Source organism: Harpia harpyja, chromosome 10, assembly GCF_026419915.1.
Source record: "Harpia harpyja isolate bHarHar1 chromosome 10, bHarHar1 primary haplotype, whole genome shotgun sequence".
Lineage (NCBI taxonomy): Eukaryota > Metazoa > Chordata > Aves > Accipitriformes > Accipitridae > Harpia > Harpia harpyja.
Window position 1 is genome coordinate 40,275,900 of NC_068949.1, and position 20,195 is coordinate 40,296,094.

Here is a 20,195-nt window from a genome sequence, read left to right on the forward strand (position 1 = left end):
AACTGCTGACAGTAGTGTGGCTGAGCAGAGGTCTTATGTCACTGAGAGAGCATGAGAGGTAGCAGAAGGAGGAGATGTGTCCAGGGATAGGCACCGCAGTCCAGGACTGACTGTGAGATGCGCCAGGTATGTGACTTGTTGCTGTAGGAAATAGGTTAAGTCAGTAATGGTGATGATGATGCAATGAAAGTAAATGCTATAGGAAAAAAATGATCCGTTTACAATAGTTATGAGTCAAAGGCACGCCACAATGAGGACAGATAAAACCGGGTCCATGATGGACCACAGTGTGGTTCTGAGGGTGAGGGATGTGCAGGATGGAAGAGCTGCAGGAATGGAGGAGAAAGTTTGAGCAATTGTTAGGTTTGTCAGCGTAATAAACAAAACCCGCTCTGTCAAAAGATGAATGGCTATCAGTATCAAGCTGTATTGAGAGATCTTTGATCCTGCCCCAAGCGGGAGGAGATCCTGACTGTCCCCAGGAGTGTGAAGAGGCAGGTTTTTCTGAACTAAGAGATACTTGGGTAATGAGCATCTATCTCTGAGGAATGCATACCTGGAATTCTTTGAAGCAAATAGTTTTGCAGCAGGTAACGTCTGCATTTGAGGGACACCGTGCATTCACTCTTCTACTTAAAGTAACTATCAACAGGCATCTGTGGCCATTCGTGTGACTGTCAGATGACGAGTGGTGTAATTGTGAAGTACAGTTACCTCCAGCTAAACACACTGAGTGCGTGACACGCTGATACAGCACCCAGAGAGAAAGAGACGATTTTAAGGCTCACAGACACATTCTTTGCCTTCTGATGTATTTCTAGGTGGAACTGAGGACTGAGACACGTGTTTGCAAAGAGCTGAGAAGGTTCAAACTAGTTGAATCTGGAGAACAATGCCTGCTCACACCCTGGGTCGGGAAGAAACGTTATTTTTGTTACTTGTCAACTCTAACCTCGAATTGCCAGTCACGGGGCAAGGAGCTTTTGCGAGGAGCTGTGGGCTTTCGCTCGCTACCCGGGGCAGTCGGAAGGAGTTAAGGGGTGATCGTGCCCCCGCCAAGGGACCCTCGAGCGTGTGGGATGGCTGTGGATTCTCCACGGCCACCGCTTGCCCGACATGCAGGCTCCGAGGTACCAGACTTGGAGCTGCAGCAGGGACCAGCCGGAGCAGTACAGCAGCTCCCTGTTGTATATTATTTACTTTCCTACGCCTGTTCCCGGAGCCTGCACTAAGCGCTGCCCCGCCGAGCTCCTGCAAAGCGAACCGGGTTCGTCCGTCCCCGGTGCCGCCCGCGACCCCCGCCGGGCTGCAGCTCTCGGGGCGGCACGACCGGGCCCCGGGGGGGGGTAGACGTGTCCGGTGACCCGAGGGTCGGCCGAGCCGCGCTGGAGATAACCAGAAGTTTCCAGCCGGCCAGCTCCTCCGCGTCCCTCCTCCTCCTTCTCCTCCGCGTCCCTCCCCCCGTCCCTCGTCCCTCCTCCTCCGACGCCCCCCGCCCCCCCCCCCCTGCGCCGCCGTTTCCAGACAGTTCCAGCCCCGCCGCCTCCGCCCCCCCCGGCCCCGCGGCGGATAAAGCCGCCGGTCCGGCGCCCCCGCCCGGCACTGGGCACTCGCCACGGCCCCGGCCCCGGCCCGCCATGAGCGCCGCCGCGCACTCCCCACCGCCACCGCCGCAGATGGAGGGCAGCGCCGAGCCGCTGCCCCCCGGCTGGGAAATCAAGATCGACCCGCAGACGGGCTGGCCCTTCTTCGTGGATCACAACAGCCGCACCACCACCTGGAGCGACCCGCGCCTGCGGGCGGCGGCGGCGCAGGTACGGCGGGTGGTACCCCCCCCCCCCGGTCTCCCTGTCCCGTCCCGGTGGGGTGGGCTGGAGGGGCGCCGGGCGCTTCCCCCCCCAGCGCATGGCAATGCAGTGAGGGCAGGAGCTGCCTTTTGTCTCTGACGCACTGCAGTCCCTTTTTTGTGCATTAAATCATTTGATACCTTGGCCCTGTAATGTTTATTTAAAGTTGGTTAAGTCCACCCGGCCTGCCAGGGAAGACGGGAACCTTGATTTATTTTTCAGCTGTGAGCAGCCCAAACAATGAACGCCCTTAAAAAAATTAAGAAGCCCGGCCCGGACTTTTACTTGTCAAGTTTTGTTTTCCCTTTTTATTTTTTTTTGGCTGGTCACAGAAGTATCTCAGTAGCTGTCTGGTCTGGTTTTGTTCTTAAGCATGCTCAGAGAAAAGCCGTATCTTAGTCCAAATATGTCCATGGAAGGAGAGGCGCGGAGGGGAGAGCCGCTGTGATTTTGTCGGGGCCCTCAGGAACGGCCCTGTCGGGTCAGATTCCCTCGGTTTTGGAGAATACAGCCCCTTCGGGGAACGCAGCTCTTTGCCCCGCGCTGATATTCCCGCAGTGCAACGGCTGTCGGCAGAAAGTGCTGGAAACTCGAGCCCCGGTAGAAGTTGCCGGGTGGCAGCACCGCTTCGCCCCGGGCACGCCGGCCTTGCCGGCTCCCCAGCCCAGCCCCGCCGCGGAACGGCTTGCGCTGGGTTTGGCCGCCCGGGGTCCCCGCCTCGAAGCGAGGGGGGGAGGGCTCGGCCACGTACCCGTGCGCGGAGCTCCGTGGCCGGCGCCGGGAGAGGCGGGGGCAGCCGGCGCGGAGCCGTGCGGCTGGCCGGGAGCCCGAGGCCGGCGGCTGCTGCGGGGCGGCAGCGCTCGCCCTGGCCGGGGCGGCAGCCGCCTCACGGGGCTGGGGAGAGCGCAGAGAAAGTGCTGCCCGGAGCCCCCCGAGTGCGTGTGAGCCTGTGCTGACCGTGGAAAAAAAAAAAAAAAAAAAAAAAATGCAGCAGTTGGGAGGTACCGGCTGCCATCGACGTGTATCTCCCAACGTGCCTGCTGCAACAACTTCTCCTATAGCCTTACATAAAACATGAGGATCAAAGCACTCGGTCTTTATTATTTTAAGAACTTCATGTTCCTTAAAATAGTAATTGCCCAGTTCGTGGGTGCAGACCACGACTGAAAGCCGGGTGGGAGATCAGCCTGGTGTTGAAAAGAAATGAAAGGGACGTGCTTTTCTAGCACAGATTAACCCCCTTTTCGACTTCCTAAGGGCTAGTTCATTGGAACTATAAATAAGCGACATAATTCTAGTAATAATACAAAGAGGTCATAAAAAATGTAATTCGATAATATGAATATTGATATTGGCATAGGAAGAAGTGCTTTAACTCCTTTTTGGAGGCACCATCTTCCTGCTGTAATGAGGCACCTGTTAACACTGGCTGTTATGGCAATAAAAATAATAAATAGTATGTTTTATAAACCATAAAACCTACTGGAGAGGAAAAGTGTGCTTTTGTTACGGAAATACTACTTGAAACTAACCCATTTAACAGAAAAGTCACGTTTAAGCTGCTTTTGATAATGGTGTGAAAAGAGGCTTTGAAGTACTCTGATGGATCAGTGTACTCTGCTTGAGTGGGTGCCTGAAACAAAACAGATTTTCACCCCTATCTGATGTGAAATCTGTGGTAATGAAAAGTGCCTCTTCTTCTGCCAACTTGCAAGGGTTATTACAGATAGAAAAAGTTGTACCTGCTTTTGAATGCCTTTTGTGGGATACACTTTCTTCCAAACAGGAGAATCTGTTACTGCTCACTATAAGCGGCAATGTGTGTATGCTTCGGGATCGTTCATGGGGAGGGAGAGAAAAGCTTCCAGAGATGAATATGGAAAATTGCTGACTTTGGGGAGTTCCTGTTTAACATTGTTCAAAGAAAAAAACCTCCGGTTTATGGTGATAGAAGTTGTGTGTAACTGATCTCATACAGCCATTTGTCAGAGCCTTGAGTTAAGAATATCTGCTGGAATCAGTGGACAGCTTCTGAAATCGTTTGTTTGTTAAGTACCAGTGTATTTCACAAAGACAGGTACTACTTAGAAAAAGAATCTCAGAATCAAGCCCAAGGAAAGTATTTCTCTTCCTAAATAATATTTTCTTAACTAGACAATGCCAGAAAAGACAGATTACCCAATGACATAGAATTTGAAATCCAGCAGTGATTTTTTGAAGGCATTAGATGCTTTGATCTTTTTTTTTTACCTAAACAGGTAGGAAGAACAAAATCACAGGCACTGGCAGAAAGAAAGACTAGATATGAACAGCTTTCTGATTTCCCTCATTCCCAGTCTAGCTCAAATGAGAACTTGGGGCTTTTAGAAGTGATCTGAGAATTGCAAAAGCTGACTGCATGTGTCAGAATTCATGGGCCTTTTCAAGGATGATTATACAAAGATCAAGCTTGTACTGACTTTATCGCTGCCTTGCTTTCATTGAAATCAGCCAGCGAAACTAGCAATTTTTTTATCACCTTTATGATGGTCTTTAAATAACCCTTACACTATGTCCATCAATATTCTCTCTCTGAATATTTGTTCTCTTTCTGAAGAGACCTAGGCAATGAAATGAGGCATTGCACTAAGTGGACAATGAACGGAGCACAGGTCTAAAGCTAACTGAGCTTTTATAGCTAAGTAATATAGCTGAGACAGTATTAATAATGAAGTCCCATTTTTTTTTTCCAAGTAGTTGGTCTTGGTCTTCTCACTTACTCTAGGCTTGTCATCAGTGTGACTATGCTGACTGCAGTAAACTGTGTCAGAGATAATCAGGTAAAATGAGAAATGGCTCTTCTAAAATTTTAAACCATGACAGAGCCATTTTAGATCAACAGAACCAGACCTTGATTTTGCATTTAACTACATATTTTAGATGTGTTCATCAATTCAGATGGCGCTCTGTTATTTCCTCATTCAGTCTGGCCTTTTTGTACCCACGTGAAGAATGGCTGTCCTTCCTCTGCATGTTTAGCTCTGTAACTTGTATGAAATCATTGCAGTATAAGGCTGGACTAGGGAGACTTTCCTGAGAAAGAACAGAAAATCTCACACCATACTCCAGAGAGAGATAAGCCGTGACTTTGCAAATGACTGAAAAACATTTATTAACAAAATCTCTTGGTAGACTAATGGTTTTCTTCCAAGTGTCTAATTAGTTAATAGTAAGACATTCAAAGAATAAGGTACAATTGATGTCGTGAAGAATGTATATGCGTACTTTTACTAAAAAAGTGTTTACTCGCAATGTCATTCTTCTTCCTATGTTTTCTTTGGTAGAATTACTGATTTCTTACGCTTATCTGTTGTTGGTATTTTCTGTGTTAAGTTACGCCATCACAGCTCAGCATACTTTCTGCAGGGTTGTCTTATAATGTTAGATTGTTTACTTGGTGTTCCCCAAAGTGTTGATAAAAATAGATTATGTTTAAAGAAGAAAACAGAAACAAGGCTTGTGTAAGTATTTATTGATGCCCCTTCCATATGTTGTTTCCACATGCAGTAAACCCAATGGGAAATACTGCAACTAAAAATAGGCCAAAGGAATTGACTGTGCTGAGCTTCACTGAACTAATACCACAATGATCGATAGCTCACTAATGCCTTAGGTTTGAGAAAAGCTGTACCAGCCAGCCACAAAGTCTGGGAGCAGTCATAAAAGTGATATATTCATTGGTTGCAACAATGACTGCACAGGTCTAAACAAAGGAAGAAGCAGCCATTTTACCCTTGTACTGATGGCTTTGTTGGTATTTGGGGAACAACTAACTACACCCAAGTTTCCCTCCTCACCCTTCATGACTGTTGCATCTCTTTTCTCTTTGCTTCCCCAAAATAAGTCTTAAGTCACTCAATTCCCATCTCTTTAGCAGTGAACTTATTTTTGAGCACTGACTTCTCACGTTCGAGTTGACTGAAAAATTCTTGGTAGACCAAATTAGAAATTGCATTGAAAGTTCAATACAGCCTTGCTGTGTCTTTTGCAGTGGTTCACATCAGTGGAAGGGAATGTAAGACTAGGTAACAATTTAAGTCTCTATTACCTGCAGTGGTTTTTACATTACTTATGCTGATGTGCATTCTGTCACAGTCAGGTTAATAAACTAGTTACTGGATTAAAAAGGTACTGTACATAAAAGGCTTAATATGTAGGAGTGGTGAAATTATCAGTAGGGGATTTTTGGAGGGTTGTGTACTGGCTTTGCCCAGATGCCCTGAAGCTGCTTTCTGTAGTTCAAATTTAAAGCCCCCCTTGATAGAACACGGTAAGCAGGGAGTTAATTTATGGAGATACCAACTAATCTGAAAACAAGGGGTGGATCAAATTGGAAATAAGAGAAGGGAACACAAAGAAATGACGCTAGAAATAACACGTCAGTGTCTGGGCAATCATGCAAGAGGAAAAGCAAGGAAAGTTTTGCATGGTTCTGTGTAACTCCTGACACAGCGTGCCTCTTATCTAAAGGAGAAAGGAAGAATACTTGTGCCAGGTGGCAGCGTTCTTACCTAGGAATCATATTTTTAACACAACATATACACAGGCAGGACTTGAACCATGATAAGGCAGGTGACAGTCCAATATGCTTGGGGGTATATAGGCACTATCACCTTCTAGGTAAGCTCTGTCCCCATCTTTTTCTGTGGCAGCTATGCCCTTTCTTCATGCCAAGTTAAATATAAATATAAAATAGAAGAAATAGCTTGTTCACAGAAATTACATTACTTAATTATAGGCAAAAAAGGCTGTATCTTCAAATAAGTTGCAGAAGCTGTTTGATTTGGGGGGGGGGTATTTTTTTTTATTTTTCCTTCTTGGTTTTACAGACAGGGAAATGAGACACGGGGTGGTGAAGCGACTTCTCTAACATCGCCCGGTAGGTCAGGCAGCACAAAAGTACGTTTTTAGGGTTGATGGCAAAGCCTTATAATTGATAAATAGGGTGCAGTGTAGCAAGTGTTTTTATAGTGTTGGAAAATTGCTGTTTAAGGAAGTGAAGTCGGAAAACTGCTGTGTGCAAAATGAAATTTAGATGAAAACGTAGACCCTGACTATAACATGTGAAATTCATAGCTGACTCTTCAACTGTTAGCTTCTTATTGTCCTTTTTGTTGTTCTTGTTGTGCTAATTCTTGAGGCTTGTACTTTCTTCCATGTTCCAAATTTCTGGCTCACAGCTAATAGCAGGGAAGCAACAGGTTGACCACTTGCTTCTTGGGTAAGCAGGCAGTGAACAGAAATAACTGAATAAAGTGTGTCATTCTCATCACCCTTGACAAGGATATTTCTGTTAGCGCTCTAAAGGGCTTTTCTTTAACCCTGTCCATTAAAGCTGACAGGATGGGTGGTGATACCAGAGCTCTCTAAGAGCACTGCGCTCTTTGTAGCAGTCATTGCTTCTTTGAACATGTTCATTTTGGCCCATCGGATGCTTTCTGTGCATGGGCCAACTTCCACTCCTGGGCATAAAGGGCAAGTGTTGTCATGTCTGAGCCAAGGCATTTTAGCCTAAGAAAGAATCATATTAGTGATCAAAAAAGAACAGTTTTAGTTCCTGAAACAAGATTGGTCTGCAAGATAGCCAACATATTTGCTCCAATAAGGCTCTGTGTTCTGGAAAGCTTAGGACTAGATTTCTTCTTCAATCTTTAATAGTGTCTATTTATTTCTAATGACATCATTGCACTTCATCAGTTAGAGCATATGTTAATGGAATACTTGCATAATACAACATGATAATTACAAGAGAGAACAAAAGGCCTATTTGCCTACACATGTGTATGTTAGGAAATAAAACTCAGCATTCAACAAGTAAAACATCAAAAGCAGCTTGGTGTATAAATGGGTTATATGATGTGACCGACATGAAGCTCTACTGAGACAGCTCATGCGACTAAGCTTATTCATGGTTTTCTTCAGTCATTAGCTAATGATATCTTGCTCAAATGCCTATGTGCTCAGTGTATATTTTTAAGCACAAATTGTGAGTAAAAGAGTGAGAATGTAAAAATCTTTAGTGGCTGAAGCACAGCAGTAGGAAGTTAAGAGGTCAGCACTGAGAGCAAATCACTTTCCACCTTCCCACTTGTATACTACTCTGGGAAGTATTAATGAAACATACTTTATGGTAATGTTGTACTATTAATATGCTTTAACACAAAGCACTGTTGAGAAACTTTTTAGTACTTTAGTCAAGTTACAAGGAATACTTGGATATGCTGATATCTATCAGTAGCAAAGCTAGTGTAGTAGTTTTGATTTGTCTAGTTAGTGTAACAGAGAAAGAAAAAAAAAAAAAGGGTCTGGCCAAAAGTAAAATACAAGCAGGTATGGAATCCAATTCTAATGGTGAAAGTTTTGCCTTTCCCTGACTTAAAATGGTATATGTTTTTAATAAATAGACTTGGTACGTCATTCTTAGATTTGACTATTAGGTACTACTGGCTTTGGTTATTCATGGCAATTTCTGAGGAAAAAATAGATTTGAGTGTATGTGCAAAGAAAACTTAGTTGTTGTATCTCAGTCACTCAGTTATATTGTTGTATTCTGTTGTGAAAGAACAGGATTGTACTACTCCCTTCTTTCTAAATATATAGGATCTGGGCTTAAAATCATGGGAAGTATGCTCTTAAGTCAGATTTTGTCAGGTACTGGCATTTTCCCAGTCATTTGAGCAACCAAAATACTTTTTATTTGCCTGATACTCTTTACAGCAGCAGCTTAAAAGTTCAGAAGCATACTGAAGTCAGTAGACCTTCTGTTTGCATACAGAAAGAGATATTTCATCTCTTGGTAATGTTCATAAAATTTGCGTTCCTTTGCTAGATAATATTTACAAAACAAGTACAATTTAAATATTTGCACTGCTGCTCTGCAAGAGCTACAGGGGTGCTACATGTGTATATAATACATACATGCTTTAGAGGACTCAAATTTACTGTACAACAAATAATATTAGTACAGGTCAAGAAAAATGCAAGACTGTGATGGCAGCAAAACTTGCTTTTTAACTTCTGTAGACCATTTTAGTATAAGAAGAATGAAAAATGTATTATGCAAGCAGTCTCAAAAGGGGGATTCCAGTTTTGATACAACTATTCAAGTAATCTAGCATGCATACAGAATACTGTGATGAATTTAATTCTATTGGTACAGCCATCTGGATGACTGCAATGGCAATTTGCTAACATCGGCGGTGACTGAATTTGCAGGTTTCTGTGTTTCAGTCTGGAATAACACTTGAGCAGTCACTGGGGCACATAAGGAGTTACGCCATTATCCGCTCCAGATAGATAGTACAGCTGTACTGGGAGTTTTGTTGCAAGGTTATGTTTTTTCTCCTGCTGTCACTTTTTTAATTCCAGTGGCACACAGTGTCAGAACTTGCTTAAAATCTGAGCAAGTTTTAGGATTTTAGCGTCACTCCTGATGGTGCCCTTCCCATGGGATGCCAAGAGTAGGATGTGGGGGTATGAAGTGTTTTTTCCAGTTGCACAACTTGTGCTGGCTGCACCTTTATTTATCATGGTGATGGCCTCACAACAGAAACACATGTCCTGGTCCCGAGAGGTGGGAGTGCTGTCATTCCTCCTGAGCAGATCTCCCGGGATGGCTCGGTTGTCCCACTCGCAGCTTGTTCAAAACACAGCAGTGCATTTTTTTTTTCTCTCGTTTGACTGGCAATGATGACTCCTTTACACTTGCTCAGTGCCTCCTGAAATGGTGGATCAGGTCTGAGTTTCTGGTGGTGTTTCTGAAATGTACCTGAAGTGTAGGCCAGGACTGTCGTTAAAATTTCTGGGCTGCTCAAGGGAGTTTTTTGCACTTTTGTGCTCCCTTCTTTTTGGGGATTCTGTCTCTCAAATATGAAATAAGTGTGTGATCACAGATCACGGGGATTCCTGCAGTGCTGATGGTCAGCCCTGCTACTTAGAGGAAAATTCATCAATATTCTGTTGCTTATAATTACTCTCAATTTTATTGCCAAAGAACTTGTTTCTTTAGGTGAGGGCAGGAGAAATTTACTGAAGTTTTTAGTGCTGAAATCTGAGTTGGGTTCCTGTTTTTTATACTTGAACTGGGAAGGATGATGGACTAATGCTTGTCATTCATTTATTGGTCATATCTCTGTGCAGATTGTGTTAAATGTGAGCTCTGAGCTTTTTCAGAAAACATGCTTGTTACTATAACGAGCAAGAACTGTGTTTGACAGAAGGCAAATAAAACCAAAAATGGCAGGTTTTGGTCTCCCAGCTGGCTGTCCTGTGAAATTTAGGAAAGCGTTCAGAAGGAATCCATGAATCTCTTCTCCGTAGCATTACCGCAAGAGTTTTTCAGAGCTCAATTCCATTCCTCCCCCCTTGATACAGTGTTCCCAGGCACACCTGAGCTTCTCCTGCAGTCTTCCAGAACCTGTTTGTCCAGGCTGGAAACACAGGCTCCCTTGCACAAAACAGAACTGCTTTGGCCAAAAGCCTGACAATGGGGGTATTGGGATCTGCATGCACTCACTGTAGTGGTGGATTCTCACTAAAAACAAACACAAACCACTTGCAGCCATCTACCTGAACCCAAGGCCTCTTTAATGTTCGGTCATGGTCCTGCAGTGTTGTTCCTCAGTGCAGGGTGTTTCAAAGTACATGGATTGTGCATGTTCATGGACATATGAAACGGTGGGAAGAAAGGGAATAGGAAAGAAGCAGCAATGTTGAGGATGCGGTATTACAAACTGGCTAACATAAGCAACTGTTTATAGAGTTAAATATTAATTGAAGAGAACAATGTGGATCAGGAAGAGCAGTTGTGATGAGAGCACTTTTCCTACATCTGATCTCTCTGCCTCAGAGTTACTGGTGGTGGGGAAAAAAAAAAAAAAAAGGGATGCTGCATTTGTTCCTTTATTGAGGACTGCTCCAGTATGACTGCACTGTTAAGACACACACACACACAAAAATTCCTCTGTGGTTAGCAGACCTGACTACAGGGGAAAAAAAGGCTGGAACAAAGGACCAACTTGAAATACTAACTTTCCACAGGAGCAGCACAGGTTGTCTGAAGCTGTAAGAATAAATGACAAATTATGAGAGTATAGTTTATGATGTGGTTCTTCAAGAGGGCCCAGTGTTTCCATTAAAAAAAAAAAGTATTAAACTTGCTAGAAGTTTCACTTCAGATCTAAACTGAGTGGTTTGAAAAAGCAGTCCAACCTGATTTTTCTTTGGTTTTGGGCTGCTGCTTTAGTATTCCTTACCAGGGCTTAAGTTGCAGCGGCAGATTTCTCAAATTGCTAAGACAGTTCAAAACAAGGGCAGCCTCAAGGGTCTGAAAATGAAGACAAGGGAGGGGAAGCCCATGGTCAGACTTCTAGGAGGGGGTTCATGGAGGGTGAGGGGGGTGGGATGCTGTCCTTGTTGGAGCGTTGGCAATGATGTATCGTTGTGGATTACTCCAGAAGATTTAAGGTCTTATCCCCAGATGGAGCAGTTCAAAACATTGCAGGCCCCTAAAATGCTGAGAGAGAGGAGCGGGCAACTAATCCTTTAGGGCAGATCTGTTGTACACTCGGGTGGAGTGGAGCACCTGTGGCCGAGAGCCTTCTCGTGTCAAGGCATCTGTAGGTGCTGCTGGCCCACCCAGCTCCTAAACCCTCCCCAGCACCGACCCTTCCCGCAGGGAGTCTGACAATGCTGCAAGTGAGTGAATCTCCTTTTTATAGCCGTGGGAGCCGTGCCTGTAGGTGGGGTGGCTGGCTGTGAACTCTCCGGTTACACCCGCAGCCCGCTGCCTGCTCCCTCCGTGTCGGGGAGACTGTGCGAGCAGCTGGTGTACGCTGGGTGCAGAATGCATCGAGTCGGCGTGGAGCGAGCGGCAAGGTGCTTCTTCCGACTGTCGAATCATCGGTTTCCCTCCCTGCCCGGCAGCCTGCTCGGCTCCGCTCGCCCGGCAGACATTTGGCTCTGACGCAGCCTCGCATTGTTGCTAGCTGAGCGCACCTCAAATTTATTTTCCGGTGAATGCAGTTTGCTGGCATAACTGCATGTCCCTCCAGATCCCAGGAGAGATAGCTGCCGGGAGCACTGCAGTTTCAGGGTTATGCTGGTAGAAGGTGAACTGGCAAATGCTTGTTGGTCCTCGGGGTCCTGAAGCCCCTAGACGCTCTGTGTTCAGCAGAGGAGTGTGGTTTCCTGGTATGGTGAGTTTAAAATGACTCATCTGTCACCGGTGGATCCCAGTGCAGACCTTGGCATGAGATCATCCTTGTTCTGCAACTGGAAAAGCCAACTTCAAATTACTTCTCTGTGCGAACTTTCTAGGCCTGGCTCTCCTCTATGCCTCTTTCAGAATTTTTCCTTTGTTTGTGAAGGGTTTTTTTAATGAGTAAAAGGAAGGGCAACATCAGGGCCTCTGACTTTGAACTTGTTCCTTTCAGTACTTGTTATCTTTATTAGCTTACCTAAATCATAGCCTTTATTCTCTGCAGTATCATTGCTCACAGAAATTCTCAGAAATTACTTTTTAAGGGGATACTGTCACATAGGAAGAACACTCAAAATCTGGTTGGTAGAAAAGTTAATTCTTAATGAATTAGTACATTAATGTGTACAGAAGTGACATTACATATTTTCGCAGCTTAAACACCTCTTTAAAAATAGGGTTTCCAACACTTGCACCATATGTCCCCTTATTAAATTCTCCTCTTACTGAATAATGACATTACCCTCTGAATGACAGAGGTGCTTGTTATATGATCTGACTTAGAGATACATCTGGAACTTGGCCCTCGCAGGGCCTCAAAATAGAACGACCGATGCAGGAAGAACTTACTAGAGGACTTGTGAGGGCTCTTAGTACAAACCACTTCCACCCTTGCCAGAGCTTTGACATTGTCCAGTGAGCATACTCAGACAATGCAGGGATTTATTTTTTCTTGCATTTCAGTGTTTTCCTCTTTGTTATGCTATCCTGTCGCCCCCTTCTCTCTCCTCTGATATTTACTGACCTGGATCCTCCCGTAGGTGAAAGTGAATATATCCCTCAGTATGCAGCATTAGTAACTCTTTAGGTAGCCAGTGGGAAGAACACCACCAGCAAACCTCGTGCTTCTGATGGGATTAGGCTTCCCTGAAAGTTTTTTGTCAGATGTTATCTATAGCACTGGGTGGGTTCTGAGAGGTGCTAAGGAAATGTCTCCGGTCCCACAGGCACTTGTTTGAATTGGAGGAGCTCCATCTGAGGGGGGGTGGGCTGGTGGCTAAATGCAAGTGCTACATGCAAAATCAGAAACCCTGTTGTAATTAGACAGGTATTTCAAAGCCTTAAGCTGGTATTTGTGAGAAGTGAGGGTGAAGGACTCATACACAAGCAGATTTTTTTTAGCTTACTCTTCTCTTGCCTGCAGATCTGGAGTGTTAACACCTGCTATTAGCTGCCCTGCATGAACCCAAGAGGGTCTGAACTTCTGATACACAGCTGATACTGCTTTTAGGACAGACCTGTAGGGCAGCTTTTTGTCACTAGGTGTACTGAGCTGAGCTACCAGCAAGTGCTATGTGATGTTTTTAACTTCTAGGAAGGCCAGTCATCAGCAAATGGTCCATCTCGTGATAGCCCCAAGCAGCCACAAGCAAGAGAAGGAAACATGGGATACCCCAAGCTCCGGGCTGGTTATATCCCTATTCCCGTCATCCACGAGGGCATCGATGGCAGACAGCAGCACCCGTGCTTTTCTGCTCCGCAGCCTGGTGTGCAGCGATACAAGACAGAAGCCGTGCCTACCACGGTGCAGGCACAGCCACCTCTAAGGGGGGCCTATGTCGGCCCTGAGTCCCCTCCACGGGGACCGACGGAGGCTTCTCAGACAGATAAACAATGTGGACAGACAACGGCAGCTGCAGCAGCCCAAGCGCCGGCCACACACGGACCCGAGGTAACTTGTCAGTGTTGCTGGGGTGTGTTTGCATTGGTCTTCGCAGCATTTATGACCTGAATGTCACACGGGTAGTTTATCCTTCAGAAAGCCGAACTTGCCACAGGATTACATTTTCCCAATACTTCCAGAGTATTAAAATGCAAAAGTGCACAGTCACGGCAGCATAAATACGTAATGTTTTTAGCATCGCCCGCTTTCATTCTGGAATGATTCTGCAGAAACAAATGCATGTAAATGGCTTCTGCAGAAAGGGAGCCTCTGAGCCGCGCAGGTCCTGCAGCAGGGGAGGGTTGTTTTAGGGTTTATTCTGGTTCCACCAGAAACGGAGGATACAGGTAAGTCTCTTGTGTTCTGCACCATGAGTCAGAAACTGAAGTGAACAAAGCGGGAGAGGAAAAAAAATGAAGTGGCCAGTTAGCTAACAGCCCAGACCATTTTATAAGTTGTACTGCTGTGATCTTTGCTTTCCAATTCAATACTTCAGTTGTATTAACTGTATAGATTTACATATATACAGCTTTAAAAGTGAATTGTAAAGTATTTTTGTCATTCAGTGGCATGTTAAAATACTTCCAAACTATGAACTTCTTTTTTAAAAAAAAAAAAAAAAAATCACCCTGCTTGCTTTGTCTCAGAAAGTGGGATTTTGGTTTGCCTGTTCTCTCTAGAGAATTAGAAGAATTGGTATTCTGGTAATATATGGAATTATCAACCTCATTTTTATTCAAATAAGGTGAGCAGGAAATTCAGCCTTCACCAAGCTGAAAATATATCATCAGGTCTGTAATTCAGCAGTGGTGGCTTTCTCTGAAACCTGTTCAGAGTCTGAACAACATAATTAAAATTCTGTTAGCAGGTTTCTCAGCTGTCTTGACTAATAATGCCTTGTCCATGCAGTACCAGGACAAAGGGCTTGGCTTTTCGTCTCCCAACACCGTACAGCTTTGTACACAGAGTGGCTTCAGGAACATGTCTCCTGTGCCTCTTACTGAATGCAGTCCTCTGAGATAACTACTGAGGACCTCAGAACTTACTGTTACAAACTTAGGCAGTGCAGTGTGGGTATCGACTGACCAGAGCCTGTGATTGTGCCTTTAAACCCTATGTCAACAAGGCCACCAGTAGTGGCGGCGATGGGTACCATGATACAAACTAGCATTTACTTATTTATTAAGGTTGCTGTTTCACGGGCAGCTGAGCGGTTCACCAGCATCAAAAGAGGGGTCTTGGTCCCCTTCCTGCCTTGCCTTGCCTGCCCTTCTCTTGTCTTCTGGCTGTGTCGTCCTGCCCTCTCCTCTGCCAGCTCCAGTCTGACCTGGCCTTTCACTGAGCTGTGTAACAAACCCATCAGGAAATCAGTTTCTTCCTCTTAGTGAGTGAAACTGGTCAGAGAATAGCCTGACAGCTGCTAGAGTTGGTGCAAAGTAGGTGAGATGATGGATTGGCATAGCAGGAGGTGGGAGGGAGCTGTGAGCAAACTGCCTTTCCCCAAACTACAGCCCTACAACATGGAACACGCCAGAAACTAGATTCTGCAGCGAGCCTGATGCTTGCTTCTGCTAACAGCAGGTCTAAGCTAGTGCAGCTCTTGTTGCTGGTGCCAAGGGGCTGAGGTGTTAGAAGGTCTTAGGAGGGAAAAGGGGGCATTAGCCATATGTGCATTGCCATAGCCTCCTACCAAATTAATTACGTGATTTAAAAAGCAAACCAAACAAAATCTATTAGTGTGACCAGAATCAGAAGTCTAAATGTGTGCCTCTGTTAGGGGTTTGTTTTTTGTCTCCAGCATATAATTTGTTTGCTTAACTTTATTTTACCTCAAATTTAACAGGTTTAGACAGGAACAGCTATGCAAAAGCAGCAAACATTCTGACTGAGTATCCACTCCCTGCTTATTTGAGGGCTGGGAATGCTGTAGCTCAGGTTTCTACTTGCTATAATGATGCGCTCTCAACTTCTGTGGTTTGTCTAGTGAGGCCCTTGGCCAAAAAAACAAGGAAGTGGATCCCGTGCATGACGGAAATATGAGTTCAGTTTCTATGGCCATCTCCTTGTTTTCTCTTTGGAAATGAAAAGTACTGTGAGCACAAAATGGTTAAAATTTAATAATAGATTTTGTTTTCATGGCAGCCTCAATCTCCTGGAGCTTCTGATTCTCCAACGGTTTCCCCTCAGTCCTCTGGCAGACCCAACGCAGGAGGCCATCAGCTTCCTCGCGGTTATATTCCAATTCCCGTGATCCATGAAAATATCCAACGGCAACCAACGCAAGTCTACCATCAGGCACAGAAGACACACTACCCTGCCCAGCAGAGTGAATACCAAGCCCACCAACCAGTGTTTCACAGAATTCAACCAGATGAGAGGGAGCCTAAGACAACACGAGCGCAGTCTCCCTTCAGAGTGTCTCAGAGAGGCTCATCGAGCCGTGAAAGTTCACCGGCCAGAGTTACCACCCAGATGCAGCCCCCAGCTCCCATCAGAGTGCAGACAGTCGTAGACAGACCCCAGGTATGTAGAATGGCGAAGGGAATTACCTGCCAGGTATTTTGTTCAGTGTGGCTAGAGCTGAAAAATTAGCTTGTACTAACAGGTACATGAAAGCACGTAAAGCAGTCTCCATTTCCGGATTTAAACAAACTGGGAGATACTGAGATAATATTAGCAGCAAGTTGCCTTTCCACCTATCAGGATTATGGAGTCTTTGGATCACTGAAATATGATTTAACACACGATTTGATTTTCCTCTCATCAGAGTATAATTTGGTGTAATTATACTGAGGTCACTGATGTTGCATTATGTTTGTGAGAGGAAAATCAGGTCCATGGGATTTGTGGCATCTATGTAAACACACCTCATTGATGTCTCAGAACCATTTAGGATAGCATCAGATGCACAAATTAATTTTAGTTATGAAGAAAGAGGATCAGCAAAATCTAGTCTTGGAGCTTGTTATTCTTCCTACATGAAGCATGTTCTTGCTCATAGAACATGTTGCTCATTGAACATTTTTTCCATATTAAAATTCTTAGTAAAACTACAGTTAAAGACTACGGGGAATTTGACAACTGTGAGTGTGCGGAAGGGGCTATGTATAAAAACAAGCCTTGATTTTCTCTCTGGAGAGATTTCCCATTGAAAATGACAGGAGCAGAATTAGGCTAGTATTTTTGAAAACCGAGGTGCTAGGACAAAACCATGAAGACTTAAGATTCAATGGCATATTCTAGGTTATAAAGCTAATTTATTTTTATGGGTGAGAATTTGACCTCCCTAATAAAATTTTATATTTAATGGGTAAAGCAGTAACAGATTGTCAGTGCAGGCCATTTACTTATTTGGTTTAAATACAAAATTAGGTATTTTACTTCAGCCATCTAAATCCACGAGAGTTGATCTAGTACCTTTCCAAAATCACTGTCTATGTGCACAAACAAGGGGCTGGCAGGGGAAGGAAAATACAGATCTCTTGAGTTCCAGTTTTCTGCTAAGATTTCAAAACTAATCTCAAATTTCAAGAGATTTCTGATTTGAGGACTGTTAGATCTGTAGTAATCCTAGGCATCGTCTCTAATCGCTACAGGGTAATAAGATTGACATAGTAACCTCTGCATGTAAGTACTCTAAAGATAAAATCAGTAAAAATAAGCACTAGCAAAAAAGAGTGTCCTGAAAACATGAATGGGATGAGAATAGCCTAAAATGTGATTAAAACTCAGCAAGTAGTTGGCATTTCAAGAAACACCAGCTCTCAGTTAGTGACATGCTGAGGATGAAATCTTGACACTGCTGCAGTCAGCTGGCTGCAACAAATCTTACTGACTTATGTCAGGTGAGGGCTTTGTTCTAAGGTCCTATCTTATAAAACTGCTTGTAGGGCTGATCTTAGTGAGCATGGGCAGGGTTTGGTGGGTTGAAGTTTAATGTCTTTTGAGAGTCAATTGGTGCAAGCAATAGCTTGAAAACAATAACTGAACTCTTTAGCACAGTGCTTTTTTTTCTATTTTAAAATGGTAAAATTCAGCAATGCACAGGAAAGATTAATTGTCTGGCATGTGCAAAAATTGCACTTTAGAAGTACAGAAAATTGGATGTTAGGTTCTTTCTTCTTTAGAAGGAAATAAGGAGCATTGTTCATTGTGTCTCAACACAAACTTGCCTTGCTCACCAGGTTTCTCAGCAACAAGTCCCACCTCAAGAGCCACCAAGACCATCCCCACCGCCTGAAATCAAACCTGAAAACAAGGCAGTCCCACCACCTGAAACTGAAGTGCCATCACAATGTATCCCAATTCAGGTCACCCACCAGGAACCAGATCCTAAACTACCACCCCAGAAGCCTCCAGCCATGGCAGAGAAAGCTGATAAAAAGATTCCCTGCCCAGCTAAGATTGTTCCTCCACAGGAAAGGCCTCCTCCTGAAGAAGCGGCGACACCGAAGACGGTGGAAACAGGAGAACCTCAAAAGCATCCTGGTGTTTTGAAAGTGGAGGCAATTCTGGAGAAAGTACAAATGCTTGAGCAGGCAGTCGACTCCTTTGAAGGCAAGAAAACTGACAAAAAATACTTGATGATTGAAGAGTATTTGACCAAAGAGTTGCTAGCTCTAGACTCAGTGGACCCTGAGGGTCGTGCGGATGTGCGCCAGGCCAGGAGAGATGGTGTAAGGAAGGTCCAGAACATTTTGGAAAGACTTGAACAGAAAGCAGAAGATGTCCCAGAACCTGTTCAAGTTGATGGACTTCAGCCAAATTTGCCAGAGCCTAAGCCACCACAGGAAATCATGGAGATTGAACCTGTGGTAGTCAAGAGCAAGGGAGATACCAGTAATAAAGATGCTAAAGAGGAAACCAAAATGGAAAGACCTCAGCCTGAAACTAAGGAAGAAGTGTTTACCAATCTCGCCACCACGACAAACACATCTAATAATCCAACTGAACCGTAGCCACGTGCTGAAATTAAAATCTCTCAGACTTTATAACTTAAAGTGTGTTTAAGTGAATTTTAAGTTGCATGCATTTCCAGAGCTCTTTTCAACTGGTTTTTAATCAACATAGCAGCTTGGGACACAGTAAACACTTTGTGGGGGAAGGAGGGAGTTAGAAAGTAATGCATTTATCCTTTATTCTTACACTATGTAAAAGACATGTTTCAAAAATAAACCCTGTACCGTAATCACTTTTAGATCAGCTGAGTGGAAAAAAAACCAAAACAAATACTTCAGGGTTAATATTGATGCGTGTTGTTTAGGGTGTATTCTTTTGCAGGTGATTTTTGTAAAATCAGTGGCCTGCATTGTCAGAATACCAGTCCTTCTATAAGTATAGCCACTCTTAACAGTAATGTTTTTATTTTTAATGTTCACAGTTGGGCACTTTAAGTAATGATGGATAGAAAGTGTGTAAGAAAATGTAGGGATATTTATATGTGTGCAGGACTTCGATGCTATATTTTAAGAGGGAAATAAAATAATATAGAAGCCTAATTTAGTCTTGTGGTTTTATAAGCTGGAAATGTAAGGGTGGTAATTGGTCTCAAATACACTCTTCTAAACATGGAGATTTCTTTTAGTACACCATTGTAGTTAAAGTCTGACAGCTGCTTTCTCACCAAGACCAAAATGTGCCATTCTCCATTCACTTGCTTCCTTTTACTGTCATTGCTGTATCACATATGTGGATTGAGGAAAGAATTTGGCTTAGCACTTCCTTCGCCCCCCCCCCCCCGCTGTGGGAGTCACCATTTAGCAGAAGTGTTTATAACATTAAGAAATCCATATCTACTGCTATTGTGTTACAGAAATTTACTTTACAGCATCTTAACTTGTTCTGCAAAGTCATTAGTCTTTTATTAACAACTACTGAATTTCCAGCCTAACACACCTTGTATTCATAGAGCTAATATGATTAAGAGGTAGTCCTCTCATTTTGTGAACAGTTTAAGCAATACTTAGTGGTTGTTCTAAGTGATTAGCAACTTACTCTTAAGCAAAGGACATAAACCATACTTCAGCTACATCTATCTAAAATGAAAGCAGCAGAGTCAGACCAGTGCAGAATGAATGCAAGGGAGGAAGGAGTCCTAACCAAACTCCAGAAGTTATCTTTGAGTTGTATTTGTAAAATGAACAGATCTTTTTTACCTGATAGCATATGTTTAGAGCATAGGAGGAAAACTTTAATATAGCTGCTCAAGACAAGTGATTAGTTATTGAATTGCGCTCTGAATCATGAGATTAGATTGGAAATTATGTTTAAACCCTTCTGAAAACCTGGTTTTAAGAGGCAGGTTGAGAGTGGTCATCTAGAACTGTCACTCTTCATATTTTAAAATAACAATAGAGCATGTAAATTGTAATGCAACAAGTGTTTTGAA

At 43.9% G+C, this 20,195-nt stretch overlaps 1 protein-coding gene across 1 annotated transcript; it reads left to right on the forward strand.

Annotated features, from left to right (window-relative positions):
- Positions 1-1,576: 1,576 nt before the first annotated feature.
- On the forward strand, positions 1,577-19,305 carry BAG3 (BAG cochaperone 3). Its single transcript, XM_052799144.1, has 4 exons — positions 1,577-1,814; positions 13,460-13,816; positions 15,950-16,330; positions 17,992-19,305. Exons 1-4 carry the CDS (start codon positions 1,638-1,640, stop codon positions 18,763-18,765), a joined length of 1,689 nt encoding a protein of 562 aa, XP_052655104.1. The 5' UTR covers positions 1,577-1,637; the 3' UTR covers positions 18,766-19,305.
- Positions 19,306-20,195: the final 890 nt, after the last annotated feature.

Coding starts and splice junctions, on each gene's coding strand:
- BAG3 (XM_052799144.1), top strand. CDS start 1,638: ATGAGCGCCGCCGCGCACTCCCCACCGCCACCGCCGCAGATGGAGGGC. Junction 1,815..13,459: donor TGCGGGCGGCGGCGGCGCAG/GTACGGCGGGTG, acceptor TTTAACTTCTAG/GAAGGCCAGTCATCAGCAAA. Junction 13,817..15,949: donor CGGCCACACACGGACCCGAG/GTAACTTGTCAG, acceptor TTTTCATGGCAG/CCTCAATCTCCTGGAGCTTC.